Raw genomic sequence first — 26,329 nt, 5'->3', positions numbered from 1 at the left:
CTTACAAAGTCTCATATTCCACTAACTTGTGACAAAAAATAAAAACTTCCATGAACTCACTATGCCCATCACGAAATACCTTGGGGTGTCTTCTTTCCAAAATGGGGTAACTTGTGGGGTAGTTATACTGCCCTGGCATTTTAGGGGCCCTAATGCGTGAGAAGTAGTTTGAAATCAAAATGTGTAAAAAATGCCCTGTGAAATCCTAAAGGTGCTCTTTGGAATGTGGGCCCCTTTGCCCACCTAAGCTGCAAAAAAGTGTCACACATGTGGTATCGCCGTACTCAGGAGAAGTTGGGCAATGTGTTTTGGGGTGTCATTTTACATATACCCATGCTGGGTGAGATAAATATCTCAGTCAAATGCCAACTTTGTATAAAAAAAATGGGAAAAGTTGTCTTTTGCCGAGATATTTCTCTCACCCAGCATGGGTATATGTAAAAAGACACCCCAAAACACATTGCCCAACTTCTCCTGAGTACGGCGATACCACATGTGTGACACTTTTTTGCAGCCTAGGTGGGCAAAGGGGCCCACATTCCTAAGAGCACCTTTAGGATTTCACAGGGCATTTTTTACACATTTTGATTTCAAACTACTTCTCACGCATTAGGGCCCCTAAAATGCCAGGGCAGTATAACTACCCCACAAGTGACCCCATTTTGGAAAGAAGACACCCCAAGGTATTTCGTGATGGGCATAGTGAGTTCATGGAAGTTTTTTTTTTTTTGTCACAAGTTAGTGGATTATGAGACTTTGTAAGAAAAAAATAAAAGAAAAAAATCAGCATTTTCCGCTAACTTGTGACAAAAAATAAAAAGTTCTATGAACTCACTATGCCCATCAGCGAATACCTTAGGGTGTCTACTTTCCGAAATGGGGTCATTTGTGGGGTTTTTATACTGTCTGGGCATTGTAGAACCTCAGGAAACATGACAGGTGCTCAGAAAGTCAGAGCTGCTTAAAAAAGCGGAAATTCACATTTTTGTACCATAGTTTGTAAACGCTATAACTTTTAGCCAAACCATTTTTTTTTACCCAAACATTTTTTTTTAATCAAAGACATGTAGAACAATAAATTTAGAGAAAAATTTATATATAGATGTCTTTTTAAAAAAAAAATTTACATCTGAAAGTGAAGAATGTCATTTTTTTGCAAAAATTTCGGTAAATTTCGATTAATAACAAAAAAAGTAAAAATATCAGCAGCAATGAAATACCACCAAATGAAAGCTCTATTAGTGAGAAGAAAAGGAGGTAAAATTCATTTGGGTGGTAAGTTGTATGACCGACCAATAAACGGTGAAAGTAGTGTAGTGCAGAATTGTAAAAAGTGGCCTGGTCATTAAAGGGTTTCTATCACTTCGTATGACATAATTAGCTGTCAGACACTAGCGATCTGCTAGTGTCTGCTCTGGCCAACCATCCTACTATAATCACTTGTGGGGCAGCGGTTTTGCTAAAAAACAAACTTTTATAAATATGCTAATGAGCCTCTAGGTGCTATGTGGGCGTCATTAGCACCTAGAGGCTCCGTCTACCTTCATACACAGCCGCCGCCCAGCGCGTCCCTCCAGCCCGCCCATGTCCTCCTCCGTGTGACGCAGCGGACGAGTTCTCGCGCATGCGCCGTGCGCGGCTGTATTCGGCGCATTTGAGATCTCAGCTCGGAGCGGTCAGACATTCAATGCGCATGCGCGGCTGTATTCGGCGCATGCGCATTGAATGTCTGACCGCTCCGAGCTGAGATCTCAAATGCGCCGAATACAGCGCAGCAGCGCATTGAATGTCTGACCGCTCCGAGCTGAGATCTCAAATGCGCCGAATACAGCCGCGCACGGCGCATGCGCGAGAACTCGTCCGCTGCGTCACACTGAGGAGGACATGGGCGGGCTGGAGGGACGCGCTGGGCGGCGGCTGTGTATGAAGGTAGACGGAGCCTCTAGGTGCTAATGACGCCCACATAGCACCTAGAGGCTCATTAGCATATTTATAAAAGTTAGTTTTTTAGCAAAACCGCTGCCCCACAAGTGATTATAGTAGGATGGTTGGCCAGAGCAGACACTAGCAGATCGCTAGTGTCTGACAGCTAATTATGTCATACGAAGTGATAGAAACCCTTTAAGGGTGTTTAATCTAGGGGGGCTGAGGTGGTTAATCCAATTTTTTCTACAACACATCGATGGTTAACAGCCAATCAAAACTCAATATTTATTACCCAGATTCTGCGGTTTACAGAAACACCCCACATGTGGTCATAAACTGCTGTATGGGAACACGGCAGGGCGCAGAAGAAAAGGAGCGCCACATGGTTTTTAGATGCCATGTCCCATTTGAAGCCCCCCTGATGCACCCTCACAGTAGAAACTCCCAAGAAGTGATCCTATTTTGGAAACTAGGGGATAAGGTGCCAGTTTTATTGCTACTATTTTTGGGTACATATGATTTTTTGATCACAGTTTTTATTAATTTATTTTTACAGCGTTCACCTGAGGGGATCGGTCAAGTGACATTTTTATAGAGCAGATTGTTACGGATGTGGTGATACCTAATATGTACCGTATTTTTTGCTTTATAAGACGCACCTGATGATAAGACGCACCTAGATTTTTGAGGAGGAAAATAAGAAAAAATATATTTGAACCAAAAGGTGTGCTTTTGCTGGGTTTTGAACTAATGGTGGTCTGTGGATGACGCACTGTTATGGGGGGACCTGTGGATGACGCACTGTTATGGGGGGACCTGTGGATGACGCACTGTTATGGGGGACCTGTGGATGACACTGTTATGGGGGGATCTGTGGATGACGCACTGTTATGGGGGGACCTGTGGATGACGCACTGTTATGGGGGGACCTGTGGATGACACTTATGGGGGGACCTGTGGATGACACTGTTATGGGGGGACCTGTGGATGACACTGTTATGGGGGGACCTGTGGATGACGCAGTTATGGGGGGACCTGTGGATGACGCATTGTTATGAGGGGGATGTGTGGATGATACACTACTATGGGGGATGTAGCATGATATATAGCATCTTATGTAAAGGGTGTCACTATTCACACAGGGACAATATACTGTGACACATATGATCATATGTGTCACAATATATTGTCCCTGTGCGAATAGTGACCCCCATTACAGCTCAGGGCACACAGTAGACTTTATATGTAAAATCTTTTAAATGCTCTGCTTTCTTCTAGACCAGTACTCACTATAAAAGCAGCACGTGATGTCACTCACTCAGTCAGTCACGCTCCTGCCAGCTTCATTAATGAAGTAGGAGGAGCATGACCGAATGAGTGACGTCATGCGCCGGCTGGACCGCTGCTTTCATAGTGAGTACTGGTATAGAAGAAAGCAGATTGTATTGAAGCAGTTTTCATATGTAAAGTCTATAATCTTCAAGCAGTATCTCTGCTTTTAACTAGGGCAATCCTTTGTAGTGCAACTCACTATGAAAGCGGCAGGCAGGGCGGCAGCGTAACCTCGCGATACTCACTCATTCACGCTCCTCCCACTTCATTCATGAAGGAAGTGGGAGGAGCGTGAATGAGTGAGCATCGCAAGGTTACGCTGCCGCTCTGCCTGCCGCTTTCATAGTGAGTTGCACTACAGAGGATTGCCCTAGTTAAAAGCAGAGATACTGCTTGAAGATGATAGACTTTACATGTGAAAATTGCCGTGAGCGGGGTCCGATGTATTACAGTACAGTGACTGCATCGGGCCCCGCCGCGAGTATTGCCAGCCTCCGTCCCCTCCTCCCACCCCTCTGATACATCGCGGCTTGCGATGTATCAGCGTCACCAAAGTAAACATGGCAGTGTTCGCTTTATAAGACGCACTGCCATTTTCCCCCCACTTTTGGGGGGGAAAAAGTGTGTCTTATAAAGCGAAAAATACGGTATACTTTTTCTTATTTATTTCACTTTAACACAATAATAGCATTTTTGAAACCAAAAAAATTATGTTTTAGTGTCTCCATGTTCTAAGAGCTATAGTTTTTTTATTTTTTGAGAGATTTTCTTATGTAGGGGCTCATTTTTTGCGGGATGAGGTGACGGTTTTATTGGTAACATTTTGTGGGACATACGCATTTTTGATCACTTGGTGTTGCACTTTTTGTGATGTAAGGTGACAAAAATTGCTTGTTTCGACACCGTTTTTTTTTTTTTTTTTACAATGTTCACCCGAGGGGTTAGGTCATGTGATATTTTTATAGAGCTGGTTTTTACGGACGTGGAAATACCAAATATGTCTATTTTATTTTATTTTTTCTATTTTTAACATATTTTTTTTTATTCCTTATTTGGGGAATTTTTTTTTTTACATGTGAAACCTTTTTTTTATTTTATTTTTTCAACACTTTATTTTTTAATTTTTTATTTTACACTTTTCGTCCCCCATAAGGTCATAAAAGATCTCTAGGGGACATTTACTTCACTTTTTCTTTTCACTGTTGATTTCTCCTTGATTTCTCCTGTAACTGGGGCTTACATAGTAGCCCTAGTTACAAGAGAAATGCACCCCCCAGAGAGGCTGTACAGCCTCAGTGCAGGGCTGATCGAGGACTGTGGACGACCTCACACAGCTCCTGCACTCTCCGGCCCCGGCAGGAACAGGAAGCGCATAGCGCTTCCTGCTCTGCATACACAGCGCTCGGTGAGCGCTGTGTATGCAGCGATCCAGAAGGCAGGGACACCTGGGCACTGTCCCTGCCTTCTCTAAGGGTTGCCCTGCTGTCACTGACAGCGGGCAACCCGATCAGCAACTGCACGATTAGCGGCCATTCAGAAATAGAGAACCACCTCCCGGACGTTTATATCCTATGGGCGGACGGGAGGTGGTTAATAAGATATTTCTCTCAGTATATAGCCAAGAGTTCCCATACTGTGGGAATATATAATGTTAGGCGCCTCCATAATGCTGATTATTCTCTTAGCAAAGATGCATATTGTTAATGGAAGATATGACATTATTTGAAAAGAGGACTAAATTCTTGGAAAGTTATTTTCCATAGTCTGATTGCCGAGCTGAATATTTTATCATGTAGAAAAGAGATAACTGGGCACACCTAGGATATTGGTAATTGGTATTTAATAGTTAGTTATATAAGTTATTAAAAGTTTATTAAAGGTACTTGCGATAGTTTAGAATGTAAAATCACTGACACACTATTACGTGACATACAAAATATCAATTCTGCGTCCCAGTGGCCGGAGTGGAGCCGCAACAGTCACTGCCGGCAATTGAGCAGCCTCACTCCAATCCCTGCGCAAGCAGAACGAATATGGAACATATAGGTTACATGCGCCAAAATAACATTAAGTTGGCGGATTACTGTAGTAATGACATATAGAGGTGATAAAAGTGATAAGATAAATGCAATCTAAAAGGAATAATGTCCCGGTAACGTTATAAATAGAAATTCGTTTCTCCTGAAGGTTAGCAAAAATGTCCAAATGTGCCAGAGGTACCAACAGGTGGTGGTGTATAGTCTATTCACAATGTGCGGTAGTTTGGTTCATTCAATCATTAGGCCAGCGGCGTCCCGCTTATGGTCTAGAGTTAATCCGACAATTGGACAAAAGGACATAGAGGAACAGTCTTACCGGTGATGGAGGGTTCTCACAATAAGGAGAAACCTCTGCCGTCTAACGAAACTCAATCCTGGTTTTTGTGCAGTCGGGTAGGGCTCGCGGTAGATGCTGTAAATCACCTGTTCGCAGTCGAATCACTGCACGAGGTCCCGCTTGTTTGAGTCCTAATAGAATATCCCAACCTTTCAGATGGATGTTTCAGATCGGCTGTGCGTGACGAGTCGGCTCAAGATTGTTCCTTTCTTCAGTCGATGCGGTGCACTCGCATATGCTTGAATTTGGGGGTCAGACCAGACGCGTTTCGGGGTTAAAGTATCCCCTTCATCAGTGGCCACTGATGAAGGGGATACTTTAACCCCGAAACGCGTCTGGTCTGACCCCCCAAATTCAAGCATATGCGAGTGCACCGCATCGACTGAAGAAAGGAACAATCTTGAGCCGACTCGTCACGCACAGCCGATCTGAAACATCCATCTGAAAGGTTGGGATATTCTATTAGGACTCAAACAAGCGGGACCTCGTGCAGTGATTCGACTGCGAACAGGTGATTTACAGCATCTACCGCGAGCCCTACCCGACTGCACAAAAACCAGGATTGAGTTTCGTTAGACGGCAGAGGTTTCTCCTTATTGTGAGAACCCTCCATCACCGGTAAGACTGTTCCTCTATGTCCTTTTGTCCAATTGTCGGATTAACTCTAGACCATAAGCGGGACGCCGCTGGCCTAATGATTGAATGAACCAAACTACCGCACCATTGTGAATAGACTATACACCACCACCTGTTGGTACCTCTGGCACATTTGGACATTTTTGCTAACCTTCAGGAGAAACGAATTTCTATTTATAACGTTACCGGGACATTATTCCTTTTAGATTGCATTTATCTTATCACTTTTATCACCTCTATATGTCATTACTACAGTAATCCGCCAACTTAATGTTATTTTGGCGCATGTAACCTATATGTTCCATATTCGTTCTGCTTGCGCAGGGATTGGAGTGAGGCTGCTCAATTGCCGGCAGTGACTGTTGCGGCTCCACTCCGGCCACTGGGACGCAGAATTGATATTTTGTATGTCACGTAATAGTGTGTCAGTGATTTTACATTCTAAACTATCGCAAGTACCTTTAATAAACTTTTAATAACTTATATAACTAACTATTAAATACCAATTACCAATATCCTAGGTGTGCCCAGTTATCTCTTTTCTACATTTTTCCCACTCTAGCAGCGGGGTGACGCTGCTAAAACTGAGAGCACCCTACTTGGTGCATCAACCTCCCTGTGCATCTAACTTAACTCTTACTAGAATATTTTATCATATTAATATCATATATTTTTGATTGGTCATAGGAAAACAGAGTCAAGGGATAACAGTTATTTTCCTGTATAATCCGTGTATTATTGTTATAGCCTGTTTGATAAATAGAAGATCCTAAGTTTCTCTTGAGTCTGTTTGTTAAAAGTATGACACTGGTTGTCATAAATCACTAAGTCACACTGTGCTGATCAGATAGGGGTGTGTTAGCACCACCGTGTGGTACATTTTGGGTATTATTTTGTAACTTCATCATTTGTTTTGCAATTGTATTGATTTTTATATTCTTTGTTTTTATAATAAACAATTATATATTTTTGCATATACAATTGTCCCTTTGTTTCACTGCTTGCACAAATCAAATTAAGATACTTGATCAAAAGAACTTAGAGGCGATTATGTCCGCCTGAAGGATAATATAATTTTTATGTTTTATTTTTTTTATCCTCTCTCTTTTATATGAAGATTCTTTTTATATAGAAGATATATGACAGGACGGGATTTAGTGGTGCTGTGATTTATTGTAGGGTGTCGGTATTTGACACTTATAAAGAGAAAAGTATATGGTGGTGGAGAATAAGAATGGAGGTTAATGTATCCTGTTGTCCCTATCAATAAAGTTGCGTGAAGAGAGACGCGACGTGACATGCGCAGTCCGGTGAATAAAACGTACGACATGTAGGACAAGGACATGCGCAGTGGATTGTTGATCACGCTGAGGAGACATGCGGCGGCCATGCTGCAACTCACATGTATATGGATGACACCTGGGAGAAGATGTAAGAAGGGGCTCCATGTATGGGGAGGATAAAATGTTCATTTATATAGACACAGATGATTGGTTTTAGTTTGTTATAACCTATATACAAGTATTTTATTGGTGATAATTGGCACAACCCCTTGTGGAGGAGGTATATAAGTTCACACTGTGTGATGTTTATTATGGCTTGAGAAAGTCTTGCGTTAGGCCGAAACGTTGCCTGTTTGCTGTGTTGATCGGGAATAAAAAAAACTTGCACAAGGAAGACGCAGGTCATAATCTCGTTTTATTCCTATCCTCAGGTTAAGTCAGCATAGGGATGGGCGTATCAAAAGTATTCCCACGATAACGATATTGAGAAATTTATCGTGATAATGAGATATATTGCGATAAATGTCAATTTTGAAGAAAAAACACTCAAAACGTGTACTCATGTTTCCGTGTTGCTCCCAATGTCTCCGTAATGCCCTCAGTAATAACTCTTAGTTGCCCCACCAAGAATGGGGTCACTGTTCCTCTCAAACTGATGGAGCGGAAGGTTTGGCATGCACCCTGCTGCTCCATTCATTCTTTATGGGAGTGCTGGAGACAGCAGTGCTCAGCTATTGGCGCTCCCATAGAAAATGGGACATACTAGCGGAGAACCCATTGTCAGAAGGGGGACATTGGGATCATAAACATTCCTTTCAGTCAAAACATTGGGGTCATTTACTAAAGACCAGTGCTTCCCATATGGGTCTTAGTCACCACACACTACAGCCAGCAGCTCTCTGCGTGCCGGGTCTCCTGGCTCCGGGGGTTCACAGCCGTCTGATACCATTTCTTGGTGAGATAAAGAACCTGAGATGACAGTTATGCCCATGTGACTAGGAATGTCATGATACCAAAATTTTGTCTTGATTTCAACACCAAAAAAATCTGGGGGTTTTCTTCCAGTGACGGCATTCACCGCATAGGAGATATTTTTTAATATTTAATAGTTCTGACTTTGCAATATCTAATATATTTTATTATTGTTTGTATATGTAAAATTGGGAAAGGGGATGATTTAAACTTTTAATATTTTTGGTGTTTTTTATTTTATTTATTTTTTACTTTTTATTTAATAACTATTAGCCCTTTTGGGGGTGAATAGGATCTTACACTGTCCCTGCTGCGCTGGGCTTTGTGCACACAGCGGAAGGGAGCTTACCATGGCAGCCATGGATGGCTTAAAATGGCTTCCTAGCTGCCATGGTAACTGATCGGAGCCCCACGATTTCATTGCTGTGGCTCAGATTGGAAGCTGCCACTGCGCCAATGAAAATACTTAGGGTGGGGGGCCCCTTTGGCCACTGGGTCACCAATAATTATAACACTGAGGAAGGGAGAAGGGGTCTGTGACCACTGCGCCACCAATGAATATAATTAACCTTTAGATACAAGTGCAGGGTTGGTGAGGACTACCAAAACAGGTGCCATATTGGTGGAGAATGTAACAGCTCAAGTCGTTTTTTTTTTTTTTTTACTCCATTTCCAGATTTTAAACAACTTTAGTAAAATCTCAAACAACCCCTTTAATCCATTGAAGGCTCTAAATTCTAAACATACCTCCCAACCGTGCCGGATCCGGCGGGACAGTCCCGCTTTCTGGCAGCTATCTCAGCGTCCATAGGAAGCAGAGACAACTGCCTGTAATGATGAAGCAGAGAGCAGGCATCGGCTCCCAGCTCCATCATCCCAACCCCCTGCCGGCTCTCCACTCCTCTGGTCTGTGCGGGGGCCGGGCCGGCCAGCAGTCAGCCTCCTCCTCAGACCACAGCAGCCGCTAGGAAGAAGGTAAGTATGTGGTGTTTATTTTCTTTTACTTTCTGCGAGGGGCACAGCTGGGCATATTACTGGGGGCACAGCTGGGCATATTACTGGGGGCACAATGTGGGCATATTACTGGGGGCACAATGTGGGCATATTACTGGGGGCACAATGTGGGCATATTACTGAGGGGCACAGCTGGGCATATTACTGGGGGCACAATGTGGGTATATTACTGGGGGCACATAACTGGGCATATTACTGGGGGCACAACTGGACATAATTCTGTGAAGACACAATGTGGGTATATTACTGGGGGCACATAACTGGGCATATTACTGAGGGGCACAGCTGGGCATATTACTGGGGACACAATGTGGGTATATTACTGGGGGGCACAGCTGGGCATATTACTGGGGGCACATAACTGGGCATATTACTGGGGGCACAGCTGGGCATATTACTGAGGGGCACAATGTGGGCATATTACTGGGGGCACAACTGGACATAATTCTGTGAAGACACAATGTGGGCATAAATACCGTACTGTTCGGTGGTATGAAGGGGGAATAATTACTATGTGGGGGCATTAAGGGGACTGGGTGGGATTAGGTGTATATTTATATTTTGGGCGGAGTTAGAGGCGTGGCCTAGTGCGGAAAAAATTTGCTGCGGCGTGCATCGGTATGTCTATAAAGTCTTAGTAAATTAAACCATTTCTACTCAGAATTCTTTTAGGTGGTTGCCCTTAATTACTTTTATGCAGACTTTCACTAACATTTCTATGGGCGAAAACCTGAAACTACACAGAGGCAGGAAATTACTTATTTTGTTCCAATGATCAGCAGCAGCAGCACGGGGCAGCCAGGCTGTAACCTTCCACAGAGAACACAGTGTGTGAAGCCCTCCCGGCCGTAAGAGGGCGCTCTGCGGTAAGGAGCTCCGGCGCCCACACTGTTGTTGTCCGGCACAGCACGTTTCACCTTGTTTATGTACGTGAAGGTAGGATCACGTGATGTGCTCGGTGTGTTGGTTCGCCGTAGTTCCTGTGTGGTGGACGGCGCTAGGTGTACATGTCGGGCGGTGGAGGGGGCGGAGTGTGCTGTACAGGAGGTAAATGCTAACAGGGACTTGTGTGTCGCCGAGGGAAAGCCGTAGAGCCGAGTTTGGCTGTAAAGGATTGTGGGAGTTGTAGTCTATGAGGCAGCCCACTTATAACTGGGGTCCAGTGTATACTCAGTGGTGACAACCTCCTGCTGAGGAGCCATACTGCTTCTTTAAGAAATGCTTCAGCGTTCACATGGGCTTTTCCTCATAACAACACATAGTGAGGAGCAGGGTACTCCTATCTTAGGCGTTAATCCCATAGAAATGGATGGACTCGCGCCCATGAATGGCCGCCAATCCACCTGGATGCAGCAACCATTTTGTGAATTTCCGGTGACGTTTCGGGCTGCCAGGTGGAGGCTTCCTCCCAGCAGTGAGCCCGGTGACGTCACCGGCACTGACGGGTGGGCTTTAGTGCTGCCCTAGCCTGTAAAACGGCTAGGTCAACGCTAAAGCCCGCCCATCAGAGCCGGTGAGGTCACCGAACACACTGCCGGGCGGAAGCCTCTGCCCAGCAGTGTGTTATTGTAAATAAAAGATATCGCGCAGGGCAAGGGAGAGCAGCGGACCATGAACTGCTCTGATGCTCAAGTCAGGGGGGGGGGCTGCCTGGGTAAAACTATGGGTATGTCCGGGTACAGCTCTGAACCTGGACAACCCCTTTAAAGAGGTTTTCTAGGACTTGGATATTGAAGACCTATCTTCAGGACTACCCTTGATCAGCTGTGGACGGAAGTGTTCATTCGCGGTATAGTTTCATGCAATCAGAAACAGAAGACGGACAAAAGGAGCGAATGGTCCATCCGGTCTGTCGTCTTAGAAGAGACACGTAGTTATCCCAGACAGGATTACACTCACTCACTGCTAAGTGTTTGTTCAAGGCATCTGCTTCAGTAAGAGAATTTCTCAGGTGTAATTTCAGGTTGTGCCCCTGTGTCCTCACCTTCGATTTTGTGTTACAAAACAGTTTACTGACTATTAATAGCTGTTTGAAGGTCTCCCCAGATATTTTTATGTATTTTTCGACATCAGCAGGGCTCCGACAGCTTCCTGCCGCACTGCCTTCTGGGTCCCCGCGCAGCATCGCGTGGTTTCTGGTGTCTGTCTGCTCCTCCGTGCATCCGCCCCCCCTAATTCCTATGCTGCCGCACATATTCCTAAGTAGCATAGTGCTCTGCCTCCTTCACTGATAATAAAGCGCACTGCCCGGTGACGTCACCGGACCAGATGGGCGTGGCTTAGCGCGGTTTGTTGCTGCCTAGCTACAGGTCATCCATGTGCTCTGAATAATTACTTTGGCTGGCGGTGACATCACCGGGCTCCTTGCGAAGCGGAAGAAGAAGCTTCGCTCTGCAGAAAGGGACCCGGTACGTCACTGACTCTTAGAAAAACGGCACTTCCGGCTGAGATTTTGTGAATTGCAAAAGGGGCATCAGAAATGTCTGGTAAAGGTAGGACAGGCATGAATGTAATGTTTAGGGGACTGTTGTACACATACAACAATGTCCCCAATCCCAGACAAGCCCTTTAAAAACACTACCCTTCTGAACTGTATTTAAAGAAGAAAAAAATCTTTATTCTCTGACCTCTTAGAAAGGTAAATGATGTAATCTTCTCACCAGTGACTGTATTTGTGAGTTATCCCCTCCCTTCTGCTTCTCAGCTGTGTCATGTGACCAGCAATCAGACTTTCCAAATAACACAGAAATATCTTGTGTGGACAGGAAGTCAGTTTCTCTCTGTATTCCTATGGGAGCCTCCATGTCAGTCTCATAGGAATGAAGTTGGAGATCAGAGAGCTGGTCACATGACACAGCTGAGGATCATAGGGGAGGTTATAACTCAGAAATACAGTCACTGATGAGAAGATTACATTCACTGCAGATTACATCATGAATAAAAACATTTGTGGGAGTGCTTCTTTAACCTTTAAAGGGGTTGCACACTTTCCAGCTACTGTTGATCAGTGCGTTTGTAAGATGACTATATGGTACTTACCGTATTTTTCGCCCCATAAGACGCACTCCCCCCCAATAGTGCGTCTTATGGGGCGAATGCTGCCATTTTACATCGCAGTCTGCGATGCATCAGCGGGAGGGAGGAGGGGCTGGAGTTTGAGAACTTGCGGCGGAGCCCGGTGCAGTGACTGTACTCTTACACCGGGCCCCGCCGCTCACAGCAGTATTTCTAGTAATCACTACTCTGGTAACATCAATACTTAACCTCTTAATAAATTTAACTAAAGTTGCGCTCTCCCCTGTATCAGCACTTACTAACAAGCATCCGGAGCAGGCAGAGCGGCTGGCAGCGTTACGTCACTCACTGACATCGCGCGTCTGCTTCATTTATAAAGTGGGAGGAGCAGACGCGCGATGTCAGTGAGTGACGTAACGCTGCCAGCCGCTCTGCCTGCTCCGGATGCTTGTTAGTAAGTGCTGATACAGGGGAGAGCGCAACTTTAGTTAAATTTATTAAGAGGTTAAGTATTGATGTTACCAGAGTAGTGATTACTAGAAATACTGCTGTGAGCGGCAGGGGGACACTTGGGGGGGGATCTGTGGATGACACATATATAGCAGTGTCATCCACAGATCTCCCCCATAACAGTGTAATCCACAGATCCTCCACTCCATAATGGTGCCATCCACAGATGCCCCCCCACATAACAGTGCCATCGACAGAGCCCCACATAACAGTGACATCCACAGATCCTCCCCATAACAGTGTCATGCACAGACCACCATTAGTTCAAAAGCACACCTTTTGGTTAAAAATATATTTTTTCCTATCCCCCCCCCCCCCCTGAAAAACTTAGGTGCATCTTATAGGGCAAAAAATACTGTACTAATATAGTCTGTTAATATTCGGCAACATTTTCTATATTACAAAAGGTATTGTCTCTTGTTGGCCAAGTCCTTTGTGCTGTCCACAAAATGGCCGCTGATGGAGGGTCATGTGACCAGGCAAATCACTCAGTCTCCTCCATTAAAATACACTACACCTGCACTAAACTCTCCAAAAGTGCTGATGGCAAATTGGCAAGTGTGGTGTATTTGAGTGGAGAAGGCCGATTGTATTTTTGCCTGGTCACACGACCCTGCATCAGCGGCCATCTTATGGACAGATCTCCTGTGTGGACAGCACAGAAGATTTGCCGGAGAAGGGGACATGACTTATGAAATATAGCACATATTACAGAAAATCAATGAAGGCTATATTAGTAAGTGTCATATAATCATCTTACAGACACATTGGTCAACAGTAGCCAGAAAGTGGCCAACCCCTTTAACATATTTACAGGGAAACCTGTCAGAAAGGGCTATTTAGAAAAAAAATAAACATTTTTAAAGTATTTTTAGCTGTTTTTCTCTTTCATTTTAGCAGCACTATACCATTGAAATGTAATCTAAAATATTGTCCTTCTTTAGATGTCGGCACAGAGAGAGAAAACTCCTATAATGATAGGAAACCCATTGTTATTTTACTGCAGCTGTGAGGGAAGGATGTTATCTGTTAATAAAATAGTAGATTGGTAGACTTAAAGGATAACTGTCATTTTTTATTTTTTTGGAGTATTGGATTGTGGTGATTAATATCTCCTCGGTGGCCCTATTTAAACTTTTCACTGTGTATTCAATTACCCCTTAATTCAACAGTTTAGTTCCCTCTACTGCCTACTTTTACCTGTGCTTAAAATCAGGTTGCTATGCAGGTCTGTCTGGACAGAAGCAGGCAGCCAGGGACTGTAGGTAAAGGATTAAAGCCAGGTCCCCCCCAGCAGCTGATAACAGTGCCTGGGCTGTGTGCACTTCTCCCTGTCCCTGCGCTTGGCAGACGCTCCCTCACTCAGCAGAGCTGGAGAATGCAGAGTCAAAGCAGCGCAGACCAGGGAAGGGAGATCTGCCATCTGCTCAGTGTATAAATGAAAGCAACATGTGGTAAGAGGACCCCTCTGTGCTGCATAACCCTTTAGGGGGAGGGCTCTGGTTACTGACACTTTTGGGGGGCTATTGTTACTGGCTAGTGAGGGCAGGCGGGATTAGCCTCAGGGTGAGGGCAGTGGCGGCCATCTTAACTGAATAGTGAAATTGCAGTTTTATGCAGACTGGTTGCTAAGGGCTGAATCTTATTAAATATGGGGTAAGTCAGTCTAATAGTAACTGATTCTGGAATATCATGTTATTAGCAACTACATATATGAAAATGGAAATTAGGGTCTAAATGTGACAGTTATCCTTTAAGGCTGTATTACACAGCCTGATGTGGCAGACGATTGTCCGGAGGGAAGCATCCTTCCCGGCAATCTCCTGCTCGCTAGCAGAGAAGACCACTGCTATTACATGCAGCGATCTGCTCCACAGCACGGGAAGGAGCGATAGCTATGCCATCGCTCGTCCCCATGCTGTATAGAGGTTTGCCAGCAGCAGATCGCTATTAGACACCAGGATCTTCTGTCTGTAAATGATCTTTTTTTTTTTACATGTCAAAAGACGTGGATTGCCCGATAATCAAGCATTTGCTTTTTCATCGGGCAGTCGGTGGCATTATTACACTGCCAGACGATCACTAACTAGCATGCATATGAAAGCTCATTAGCGATCATCTGCTGAAAAATCGGGCTTTAGGATAGCATTATGACAGCTCTATTGTTTTCTTGATAGGCCTAGATAAAGATGGCCACAGAGGAGCGCTGTGCTTATCAGTCCCTCATCCCTTTCCCTCTCAGGTCCCAGTGAATGGTCTGACTGAGAAAGGCGAGTCAGGTTCTTTGCTGTGCTAATCAAAGGAGCCGGGACAGGAATTAGACTACATGGAGGGACTTCAGAAAACCGTCCATCCATTTTTTTTTATACAAAAATGACATAGAACTGTCACATATGGGCTGTTAAAGGGGTTTTCTCATCACATACAATGGGGGCATATCGCTGGGAGTTGGGACCCGCACATACAACGAGAACGGAGCGAGGGGAGAGCTGTGGCTGGAGGACCACGGATTTCCCTGGGTCCGTCCACCACAAAGCGCTGCTCCCATAGAAGTGAATGGGAGCACACTGCGCACGCGCGGCCCCTGCTCCTATTCAATTCTATGGGGCCGCCCCATAGAAATGAATGGAGGGCGGCTGCGCATGTGCAGTGCAATGTTCATTTCCCCTCTCCGTCCTCTGGGACCCGCACCTATTAGACAATGGGGGCATATCCTTGCAATATAGAAATATTGATGATAATGTCCTTTAAACTTGTTTTATCCAGAAATGCTGTGAGTGAGAGCTCCCTTAGTGTGCAGTGCTTTGTCTGGCAGTCCAGGGCGCCCGCTATCTATAGTCTGCGCAGGAGACCTTGCTTGCTGCTTGTCAACTGATAAGAGTTGCTAGAAAAGTTTTACTTTGCAGGAGAGCAGCTCGCTGCTGGAAGGTAACACCACCGTGTACATATGTTATTTTAGGGGGGTGATTATTAAATTGCTCTTTTCTTCACATTTTCTACTCTTTAGTTTCCTGATGTCACTGTCATGAATGTGCTCTAATTCTAAGGCTACTTTCACACTAGCGGTTTTTGCGGATCCGTCATGGATCTGCAAAAACTCTTCCGTTACAATAAAACAACCGCATGCATCCGTCATGAACGGATCCGGTTGTATTATGTCTTCTATAGCCATGACGGATTTGTCTTGAACGCCATTGAAAGTCAATGGGGGACGGATCCGTTTTCTATTGTGCCAGATTGTGTCAGAGAAAACGGATCCGTCCCCATTGACTTACATTGTGTGCCAGGACGGATCCGTTTGGCTCCGCTTAGTCAGGCGGACAGCAAAACCCTGCAAGCAGAGTTTTGGTGTCCGCCTCCAGAGCGGAATGGAGACTGATCGGAGGCAAACTGATGCATTATGAGCGGATCCTTTTCCATTCAGAATGCATTAGGGCAAAACTGATCCGTTTTGGACCGCTTGTGAATAGATCTCACAAATGGAAAGCCGAAACGCCAGTGTGAAAGTAGCCTAAGTCATATGGCATATGTTTGGGATCTGCCACGAAAGTCTCAAGTGGGTAACCTCCTTTACATGACCATATGTGTTGCACAGGTGATCAGATAAGTGTCCCAGCATCAGGATTGTTTCCACTGATCTAACAATTATCACCTAATTGTTCTTAAAGGGGTTTTCTGAGATGTCAATACTGCTGATTAACATCGGTATCTGATTGGTGGGGGTCTGACACCTGGGACCTCTGCCAGTCAGCTGTTCAAGAAGGCAGTGGTGCTCGTAGTAGTGCCACGGCCTTCTCGCTGCTTTTCCTAGGCCAGTGACGTTATGCTCATCGGTCACGTGGCCTAGGAGCAGCTCAGCCCCATAGAAGTGAATAGGGCTGAGCAGCGATACAAAGCACAGCAGCTATATAATGTACGGCACTGTTCTTGGTGAGCTGTGAGAAGGCCGTGGTGCTCACAGGAAGGCAGGTGCCTTCTCCAACAACTGATCAGCAGAGGACCTGGGTGTATGAACCCCACCGATCAGATACTCATGACTTGGGACAACACCTTTAAACTTATTGTTCTCAAATCTCAATCTTTGTAGTAGACTTTTGCAAATAATACCATTACTTTTCCAGGTGTTATTGGATATTAATAATGGAAATTAAATAAAGCGGGAGACGGAAGAACATACAAGTTGGAAATGCCTAGAAAAAGGAAGAGTTTGTCGTCAAGTCCTAAAAGAAGGGTTTCTGTCAGCGACTCTTCATTCATCCCATCTCCCTCAAGTAGCCTGCCCCTTCCATCTGCCATGAGCAATAACAGGAAGGATGTTTTTAGCAGTATGTGTGAGATGTTCCCCAATCTTGACTCGTCCTTGGTTGAGATGGTGCTTAGTGAATATAAAGAAGGTAAGAAACGCTGCTACACTGGTATATAGAGTATATCATGTCACAATGTAAATGAGTCTATAAACCTAATCTAGAAAGCAATATGGTGTCAATATCTTATTTCTACTGACTTGTTTCTGTTTTAAACCTAGTTGAGATAGTGATGGACTACCTCCTGGAGCTCTCAACAGCCTCGAAAGGGAATACTGAAGAGTCAACAGGTTTTGCTGAGGTTGCATCATTTCTGGATGACTTCCAGACTGAATCGCAGGGTCCAGAAATTTTTGAAGATGTTCCAAATCAAATAGAAGAACAGCAAGACACCTCGTACATGGATGAGACTGTGTGCAATGACTTGGATATGTTGTTAGATGAGGCACTTGATCAGTACGGCTTATACAATGTAGAATCATTTTGTAGCACAGAACATGGTGAAGACGCCTCATTGCTTCATAATATAGTGAAGCCAGAGCTGGATCAAGCTGCCTCCATTGACAATACCTCATTCCACATGGACCATACAAACTTAATGGATCAGTCCAAAGCAGATCTTCAAAGAGAAGATTACACACGTGCCTTGGATTCCGATGTTACTTCTTTCGTTGAACGTGAAGCGGGCACATCTTCAGGTGTCACTGAGGTGGCAAACGTACAATCTGATTGCAAGGCTGTACCAGATATAATGTTCAGCTCTCTAAATTGTTCTCATTATGGAGCCACGTATTCCCAAGAAAACGTTAGGAGTGTTGAGAAACCGATGGCAGTACACCAGCAATGTGCTGGGCCAGTATCCCCATCACATGTGAAACTGCCGAGTGCACCCCCAAAGACACAAACCAAGTGGAATCCTATGGCCTCTTCATTTTATCCAATATCCAGTGTAAATCCTTCATTCATTGCACCGGTAGCTGTTATTCCTTCACAATGGACATGTAGAAGAGATCCTGTCTCAGGAGTTTACTTTAACCCTCCTCCTCCTCCTCCTACTTATGTCCGGAATAATAACCATTTTCCTCAAACCCATTGGATTGCTGAGAATACCAAACCTATTAATAAGGCTCACAGTGGTCCTCAAACTTCCAAAAAAGTGACACCGTTTGTAGGAAACGTGCTTGTCCTTCTGAGGGGTGCCCCAGGCTCTGGAAAATCTACATTAGCAAGGTAACATTTTATCATTATCCTTAAAGGACCATAATGTCCCCCAAACACCCACAGCTGTGGTCATCATGTCTCGAATGATGTCTTTGCCTATTTCATCCAATGGAATGGTTTGCCAAAAAACAACTATTCACCCTGTGTTGCTTACGGGCATGGGCTGTCTTCTTGGCGCTCAAGCTAGCCTTACCTCTCTCCTGCCTCTTTCCCCATGATTGATGCCTCAGTGCTCTTTTTCTTGAGAAATGGTGCGTCTGAGATCCGGTGCATGTGCCATTCTGTTTTGTATTTGGAGCCTGAGCTGAAAACGAAAGAACATTGTATGTGTGGTATCTCAGGCTCATCACATCTGAAGAAAAAAAAGCACTGAGGTGTCAATCGGCGGAAGGAAGCAGGACGGGGCAAGGTTAGCTTCACTTGAAGAGTCAAGACCACTGTACCCTTGGCTTCAAGCACCCTCTTTGCATACGCCATAGGCAAAGACATCAGTGGAGACATGATGACTGCAGCTGTGAGGTACTGCGGGTGGTTGGATAGGCCATTATGGTGGTGATGGTGGTTCCCTTTAAAGAGAATCTGTAACCACATTTGGCACTCCAAACTAAGGCTAGTTTCACCATATGCCGTAAGAGACCCTGCAGGTTGTTCTAGCAGAGAACAGCCTTCCGGAGCTCTCTGGATCCAGCTTTGCCGGATGGTACAGCAATGCCCGCCAGCACCATTAAGGCTCCATTCACACGTCCGTAATAATGGGTCCGCATCCGTTCCACAAATTGCGGAACAGGTGCGGACCCATTCATTCTCTATGGGGACGGAATGGATGCGGAGAGCACACTATGTGCTCTCCGCATCCGCATTTCCAGAGCGCGCCGCCGATCTTACGGTCCGCGGCTCCGGAAACAAATACAACATGTCCTATTCTTGTCCGCAATTGCGGACAAGAATAGGCATTTCTAAGGGGCTGCCGGCCGGGTGTATTGCAGATCCGCAATTTGCGGATCCGCAATGCACTACAGACGTGTGAATGGACCCTAATTATAAAGGGGTTCGATTTGCCACCTGGCAAATATGCGAGAATTGGCTGGACAAAAAAAAAAATGCACATTTGCCGAGTAGTGACTGAATCTCTGCTGCACCCCATTATAGTTAATGGGACTGGCGGGCATTCTGGTACCATCTGGCACTGCAGGATCCAGAGATCTCTTACCGCATATGTGAAACTAACCTTATAACACTGTTGTATAGCTGGAGAGCTGAAGTTCTGAAGATGTCATTAGGTTTGTAAAACTCACCTAACCCCTGATGTCATCCTGTAATTCCCCACCCCCGACCCAATAAGTCCTGCTAATGATGTGTGCAAGCTCAGCAGCCTAGCAACTGCTGATTATGTAAGTTCAAGAGGTAGGGTGGTGTGCAGAGAGTACAGCCTGATTGATACGTACAGCTCACAACCTTTTCAAGCAAATTGCATGGGGAATGCACATGAGATTGACGATAAAATATATACAGTGGCATGCAAAAGTTTGGGCACCCCTAGTCAAAATGACTCTTACTGTGAACAGTTAAGCAAGTTGAAATGATATCCAAAAGGCGTAAGGTTAGGGCTGTTTCAGACAAGCACGTCCACTATGAACGTGATTCTCCATTATGAACACTGCTCTTTTCACAGGAGCGCACTGCATTATACTGATTTATAATGCTGTATGTCTCTACATGATCTGGGTTTACTGAATTATACTGACAGCATTATGTCAGTATAATTCTGTAGTGGTAAGGTCATGCAGAGACACACAGAATTATAAATCAGTATACTGCTGTGCGCTCCTGCGAAAAAAAGAGCAGTGTTCATAATGGAGAATCACGCTCGCACACACGGAGCGTGATTTCCAAAGTGTACATGCTCGTCTAAAACAGCCCTTAAAGATGACACATTCCCTTTTGTATTTGAAGCAAAAACTATTTTTTATTTTCATAATTTACATTTTCAAAATAAAAAGGCAAAAGGGCCCGAAGCAAATCTTTGGGCACCCTGCATGGTTAGTATCTAGTAGCACCCCCTTTGGCACAGCTTGTAAACACTTTTTGTAACCAGCCAAGAGTCTTTGAATTCTTTATCCATTTTTTTCCTTGCAAAAGTCTTCCAGTTCTGCGAGATTCTTACTGATGTTCAGATAAGGGGGCTTGGTAAAACCTTTAGCTTGTGCCTTTTGAGGTAGTCTTTTGTGGATTTTGAGGTGTGTTTAGGATCATTATCTATTTGTAGAAGTCATCCCCTTTTAAACTTCAGCTTTTTTATAGTTGGTGTTATGTTTACTTCCAGAATTTTCTGGAATGTCTTTGAATCTATTCTTCCCTCTACTCATGAAATGTTCCTGTGCCATTGGCTCAAACACAACCTCAAAGCATGATTGATCCACCCCCATGCTTAATGGTTGGATAGGTCTTATTTTCATAAAATTCTTTATAAAATACCTTTTCTCATTGTGGCCAAAGAATTCGATTTTAACCTCACCGGTCCACAGGACTTGTTTCCATAATGCATCAGGATTGTTTAGATGTTTTGCAAACTTCTGACGCTGAATTTTGCTTTGAGGACGCAGGAGACATTTTCCTCTGATGACTGTTGTATGACAGCCATATTTCTGAAGGTGTTGCTGAATAGTAGAACAATGTACCACATCTCCTGAATCTGCTAAATCTTCCTGAAAGTCTTTTGCAGTCAAGTGGGGTTCTGATTTGCCTTTGTAGCAATCGTACGAGACCATTTTTTCTTGGTCTTCCAAACCTTCTCTTGACCTCTACTGTTCCTGTTAACTGCCACTTCTTAATTACATTTTGAACTGATGAAATGACAACCTGAAAATGCTTTGCTTTCTATTTATAGCCTTCTCATGCTTTGTGGGCCTCAACTATTTTCATTTTCAGAGAGTTCGGCAGCTGCTTAGATGAATCCATGGCTGCTGCTTTTTGGGACGAGGTTAGATGAGTCTGGGTATTTATAAAGGTTTGACATTTGGAATTAGTGTTACACCATGCAGTACTCCTGGCAGATTGATGGGGGTACAGGTGGTGACCGTTGAATGTTCAGTTTTTAGTGTCATGTTTCTTGAAGGAGTTGTCCAGCTTTCAAGTATATTTTAAATGGGAAGAACCTGTCAAGGGAAGCACACTTACCTGCTGCTCGACGCTTGGTTCTGGCTCCGTGGATCACTGTGCTTTGGTACCCACATGTAAACTTATGGCACGGTTGGGCGTCACGTAATCCACTGCAGCCAATGACTGGCTGCAGTGATGTGCCATTGTTGGACATGTCATCGCTGGAGTGCACTTGACTCTTGTCCTTGCTGGAAGTTTACTTGCTGGGGCTGAAGTGCAGTGAAGACAGCAATGGACCCACGGAGTCGGACTAAGGGTCGGGTAGCAAGTAAGTATACTTCCATAATGAGGTCATGCTGGGTGGACTGTGGGGTTTAAAAATGCTTGAGAGTTGGACAACCCCTTTAAGCATGACTGCTGAGAAGTGATCTTTCCAGAATAGCAAGGGTCCACCTATTGTGAGCTTCATTGGCTAGAATGAAAACTGTCAGATTTTAGGATTTATTTTTTATAGTAGATAATATGGGCAAGTTACTATCAGACACCATATAGTACATGACAATCCAGAGATCTCCCCGTTTATTGCTCCATTTGTTCTGATAGATTTACTTCAGGCTGGCAGCTCAGGTGGTGTGTCCTTTTCTCAGTCTGTGTGTCCTTTCTGCTGTAGCTCTTTCCCTCTAACTGCCACAGCATATAGCTGATGGCAGTTAAAGATTTAAACTGAGCATGTGTGACCACCTCAGTGAAATGTACCATTTGGAATATAATTAAAGTACAAGACTTTGACACAAGCTACAACAGCTGGGATTTTCTTTTCACTCCTTCCCATGGCAGTGCTCATTGGGACCAGGTGCTGACCGGACTATTATCATTTTCACCTCTGTGAAATGGACAGAAAAATAAGAGAGAGAACAAACAGCAGGTGGTGCTGTACAGATACATTTTATTGAATAGCTCACTGGCAATACTAAATTTGTAATTACATGCAATTACAAAAATATTCAGATCCAGGTGTTGGGTTGAAAAATATAGAATCTTGTTTGTGGCACAACCCCTTTAACCCTTTCACACCCGATGACGTACATGGCGCCTGCTCCTGAGTGCTGCGGGCGCCATAGCCGCGGGTGGCCACCTGCTTCTTATAGCAGACACCCGCGGCTCATGTCCGCAACTGGCAGTAATGGCGATCGTGGTCAATCCTGACCACGGCATCTGAGCGCGTGAAACACCAAAGCGCACGCTTCCGGTTATTCTCCAGCTCCCCCGTGTGGCGATCGGACGAGTCGGAGCTTGTGTGCAGCAGCCTCTGTCTTTGTGAATGACAGGAGGCTGCTGCATAGTATTTCCTATGGAGCCCTTGCCTGTAATAGGGCTCCATAGGAAAGAAGTAAAATCATCATAGATTCCAATGCAAGGGCATTGGAGTCTATGATAATAGCAATCTAATTATTGACTGTTATAGGTCCCTGTGGGTAAAAGTGTAAAAAAAAAAAATAGTTAAAATAAATAAATAAAACATAAAAATTCAAATCACCCCCCTTTTCCCAAAATAAAAATAAAAGAACAAAAAAATAAATACACCCATAATATAAAAATATATTCCCCATACGGCAAACAGCAAAACGGAAAAAAGCGTCAAAACGCAAGAAAAACTAGACATATAAGGTATCGCCGGATTCGTACTGACCTGTACAATAAAAGTAACTGGTCAGTTTTATCGCACATCGAACGTCGTAAATAAAAAACCCGTAAAACTGGTGGAATTTTTTTTGCAATTTCACCCCATTTGGAATTTTTTTTCCCACTACATCATATGCAATATTAAATGGTGGCGTTGGAAAGTCCAACTTGTCCCGCAAAAAACAAGCCCTCATATGGCTATGTGAACAGACAAATAAATGGCTCTGGGAAGGCAGGGAGCGCAAAACAAAAACGCAAAAAAAAAAAAAAACTCCTGAAAGGGTTAAGGTCAATAGAGCAGCACTGCAGATATTTGCACAGCAGGGTGGCTGGGGTCCCACTATGCAGGGAAAACTTAGGAGGACAAACTCATTGCAAATCAGCTCTGCACAATCTTCATTCTCAGGATCGCTTGGGATGCCAGAAGTCAGACCCCCAATGATGACGTATCCTAGCCTTGTGTCATCACTTTACAACACGGCAAGTCTCTTGAAACACAAAACTGCGATTTCAGCTATGGGTTATGTTTAGCCAACATTCATTCCCTTTGTACATGTGATGCCCTTGAAGTACAGTTCAATCTGCGGGCAACTTGTATTTATTAAAGGGGTTTTCCAGGACTTATTGGTGCTATGAGCCCATGATGGTGTAAACTGACATGAATTTATTTTCATTTGTTTTTCTTGTTATAATGTGTGTGTGTGTGTATATATATATATATATATAATCTTTTATTTATTTTTTATTTATTTTTTTTGTGTGGATTCTGACTTAATAGACTACACGCTTTCTTCCAGGTTATTACTAGAGCAGAATCCGTCAGGAGTTATTCTGAGCACTGATGATTACTTTAGCCAAAATGGTGAATACCAGTATGATATAAACTGTCTTGGGGAAGCTCATGAGTGGAATCATAAACGAGGTATGAAAAACTTGCTTTATGTTAGATCCCAGAGATAACTTAATTTTGTACCCGGAACTTGCTAATTTATTTTTATTTTTTTCATATTTGGGGCTCTGCATTTCAAAAGTGTCGACATAGCTGTATGAAGTCTTGTTTTATATGGGGCAAGTTGTTTTAGGGTACTTTCACACTAGCTTTTTTTTTTTCCGGCACTGAGTTCCATCCTAGGGGCTCAATACTGGAAAAGAACTGATCAGTTTTATCCCCATGCATTCTGAATGGAGAGAAATCTGTTCAGGATGTCATCAGTTCAGTCACTGAACGGCGTTTTGGACGAAGGAAATACCGCCGCATGCTGCAGTATTATCTCCGTCCAAAATTCCGGATCAGTTGCAGGAATGCCGGATCCGGCATTAACTTACATTGAAATGTATTCGGATCCGGCATTAAAAATACCACAATGCCGGATCCGTCCTTCCGGTCTGCGCACTAATATATAACGGATCCGTTTCTCCGGATGACATCCGGAGAGACTGATCCGTTCTTGCAATGCATTTGTAAGACGGATCCGGATCAGTCTACAAATGCTGTCCGTTTGCATGCAGATTGCCTGATCCGGCAGGCAGTTCCGGCGACGGAACTGCTTGCTGGATCACTCTGCCGCAAGTGTGAAAGTAGCCTTAAATATCCCCTTTTTGGGGTACATCAGGCATGAATTGTTTAACTTTTAAAAGGATTTTTTTGGGGCACAATGTGAAAAAAACAATGCCATTCCAGTTTTGTTTTTGAAGATGCCAAATGCATATGGCCTTGTCACCATATTTTGACAGCCATAACTTTTATACCTTCTGCCGACGGTACTGAGGCTCCATATATGAGCAGTTCTACGTGTGACAGGCAGATTTTGCCCACACACAGAATGTCCTGTGGGTGCACGTGACACTCCATTGATTTAAAAGTAACAACAGATTTAAATGGTCACTTACTATTTACACAACTTTGCATAAATCAGTAGTACAAGCAACCACAATAAACTTTGTAATATATCTCATCGGAGAGACAGAAATGTCTGTTCTCCTGTTATCAGCTGTTTACCTCTCCTCCTTCTCAACTTGCTAAATACTTTTCTCTTGGAAACTTTTTTGAAATTTCTCTTGAAACTGTCCAGGATGGACCAGCTAAGTGAAGGATCAGATTACACATGTCAATACAAGTCTATGGAGAGGGGAGGTAAGAGGAGGAGTGAGTAGGAGCTGAATGAACCAGGAGAAAGACACACTGTACTATTGATTAATGCAAAGTTTGTTGAAAGATTAGGTGCACTTTAAAGGGATTCTGTCATCAGATTTAACCCCTCTAACCTAAACATATCCTCATGTCCAGACTAATAAGAAGAATCCTAAGCTGGCCTTATTAAACCTCACTGTAGCAAAAAACTGGTTTTTATAACCTGTCAATCACTTATATAAGGTGCCCAAGGGGAGGTCCGTTAATACAGGGTGCCCGGATGCACCCCTCGCCGTCCGGTGCCCAGCGCTGCCTTCCCTGTCTTCAGCGCCGCCTCCGCAATCCTCCCCGTCCCTCTGCCAGATCCCGCGCCTGGGAGGATTGCGGAGGCGGCGCTGAGCTGTAGAAAGCGTCGCCGAAGACAGGCAAGGCAGGGCTGGGCACCGGACAGCGAGGGGTGCGGCCGGGCACCCTGTATTAAAGGACCTCCCTTGGGCACCTTAAGTAAGTGATTGACAGGTTATAAAAACCTGTTTTTTGGGCAAATAGAGCCACAGTGAGGTTTAATAAGGCCAGCTTAGGATTCTTCTTATTAGTCCGGACATGAGCATATGTTTAGGTTAGAGGGGTTAAATCTGATGACAGAATCACTTTAAGTATTTCTTTCTGTCCCTTGCCTTTTCCTCCTGCTTCGTCAGCAGTTTTGCATGAACAAACTGCTGAGAGACTCCTTTTACACCCTTCAAGGGAATCTGTCACCAGGTACCTCCCTATCAAACTGTTTGCATAGACACATAGCTTTGGTTCATCTGATTAAAATACAGTTT

The 26,329-nt window shown here is 44.3% G+C and overlaps 1 protein-coding gene across 5 annotated transcripts in view; it reads left to right on the top strand.

Annotated features, from left to right (window-relative positions):
- The first annotated feature begins 10,352 nt into the window (after nt 1-10,352).
- Nucleotides 10,353-26,329, top strand: part of N4BP2 (NEDD4 binding protein 2) — a 68,945-nt gene continuing 52,968 nt past the window's right edge. For 2 of the 5 annotated variants that reach the window (XR_005776393.1, XM_040418953.1), the window contains exons 1-4: nt 10,479-10,586; nt 17,186-17,458; nt 17,590-18,598; nt 24,169-24,293. Coding sequence is in view for 4 of the 5 variants with exons in the window: in XM_040418953.1 (XP_040274887.1) it covers nt 17,251-17,458; nt 17,590-18,598; nt 24,169-24,293 (1,342 nt within the window). In the remaining variant the exon portion in view is untranslated. The other 3 variants (XM_040418954.1, XM_040418955.1, XM_040418956.1) reach the window with 3 other exon arrangements.

This window comes from Bufo bufo, chromosome 2 (assembly GCF_905171765.1).
Source record: "Bufo bufo chromosome 2, aBufBuf1.1, whole genome shotgun sequence".
Lineage (NCBI taxonomy): Eukaryota > Metazoa > Chordata > Amphibia > Anura > Bufonidae > Bufo > Bufo bufo.
Note: the sequence above shows the minus strand (reverse complement) of the source record. Positions and strands in the feature narration are given on the sequence as shown.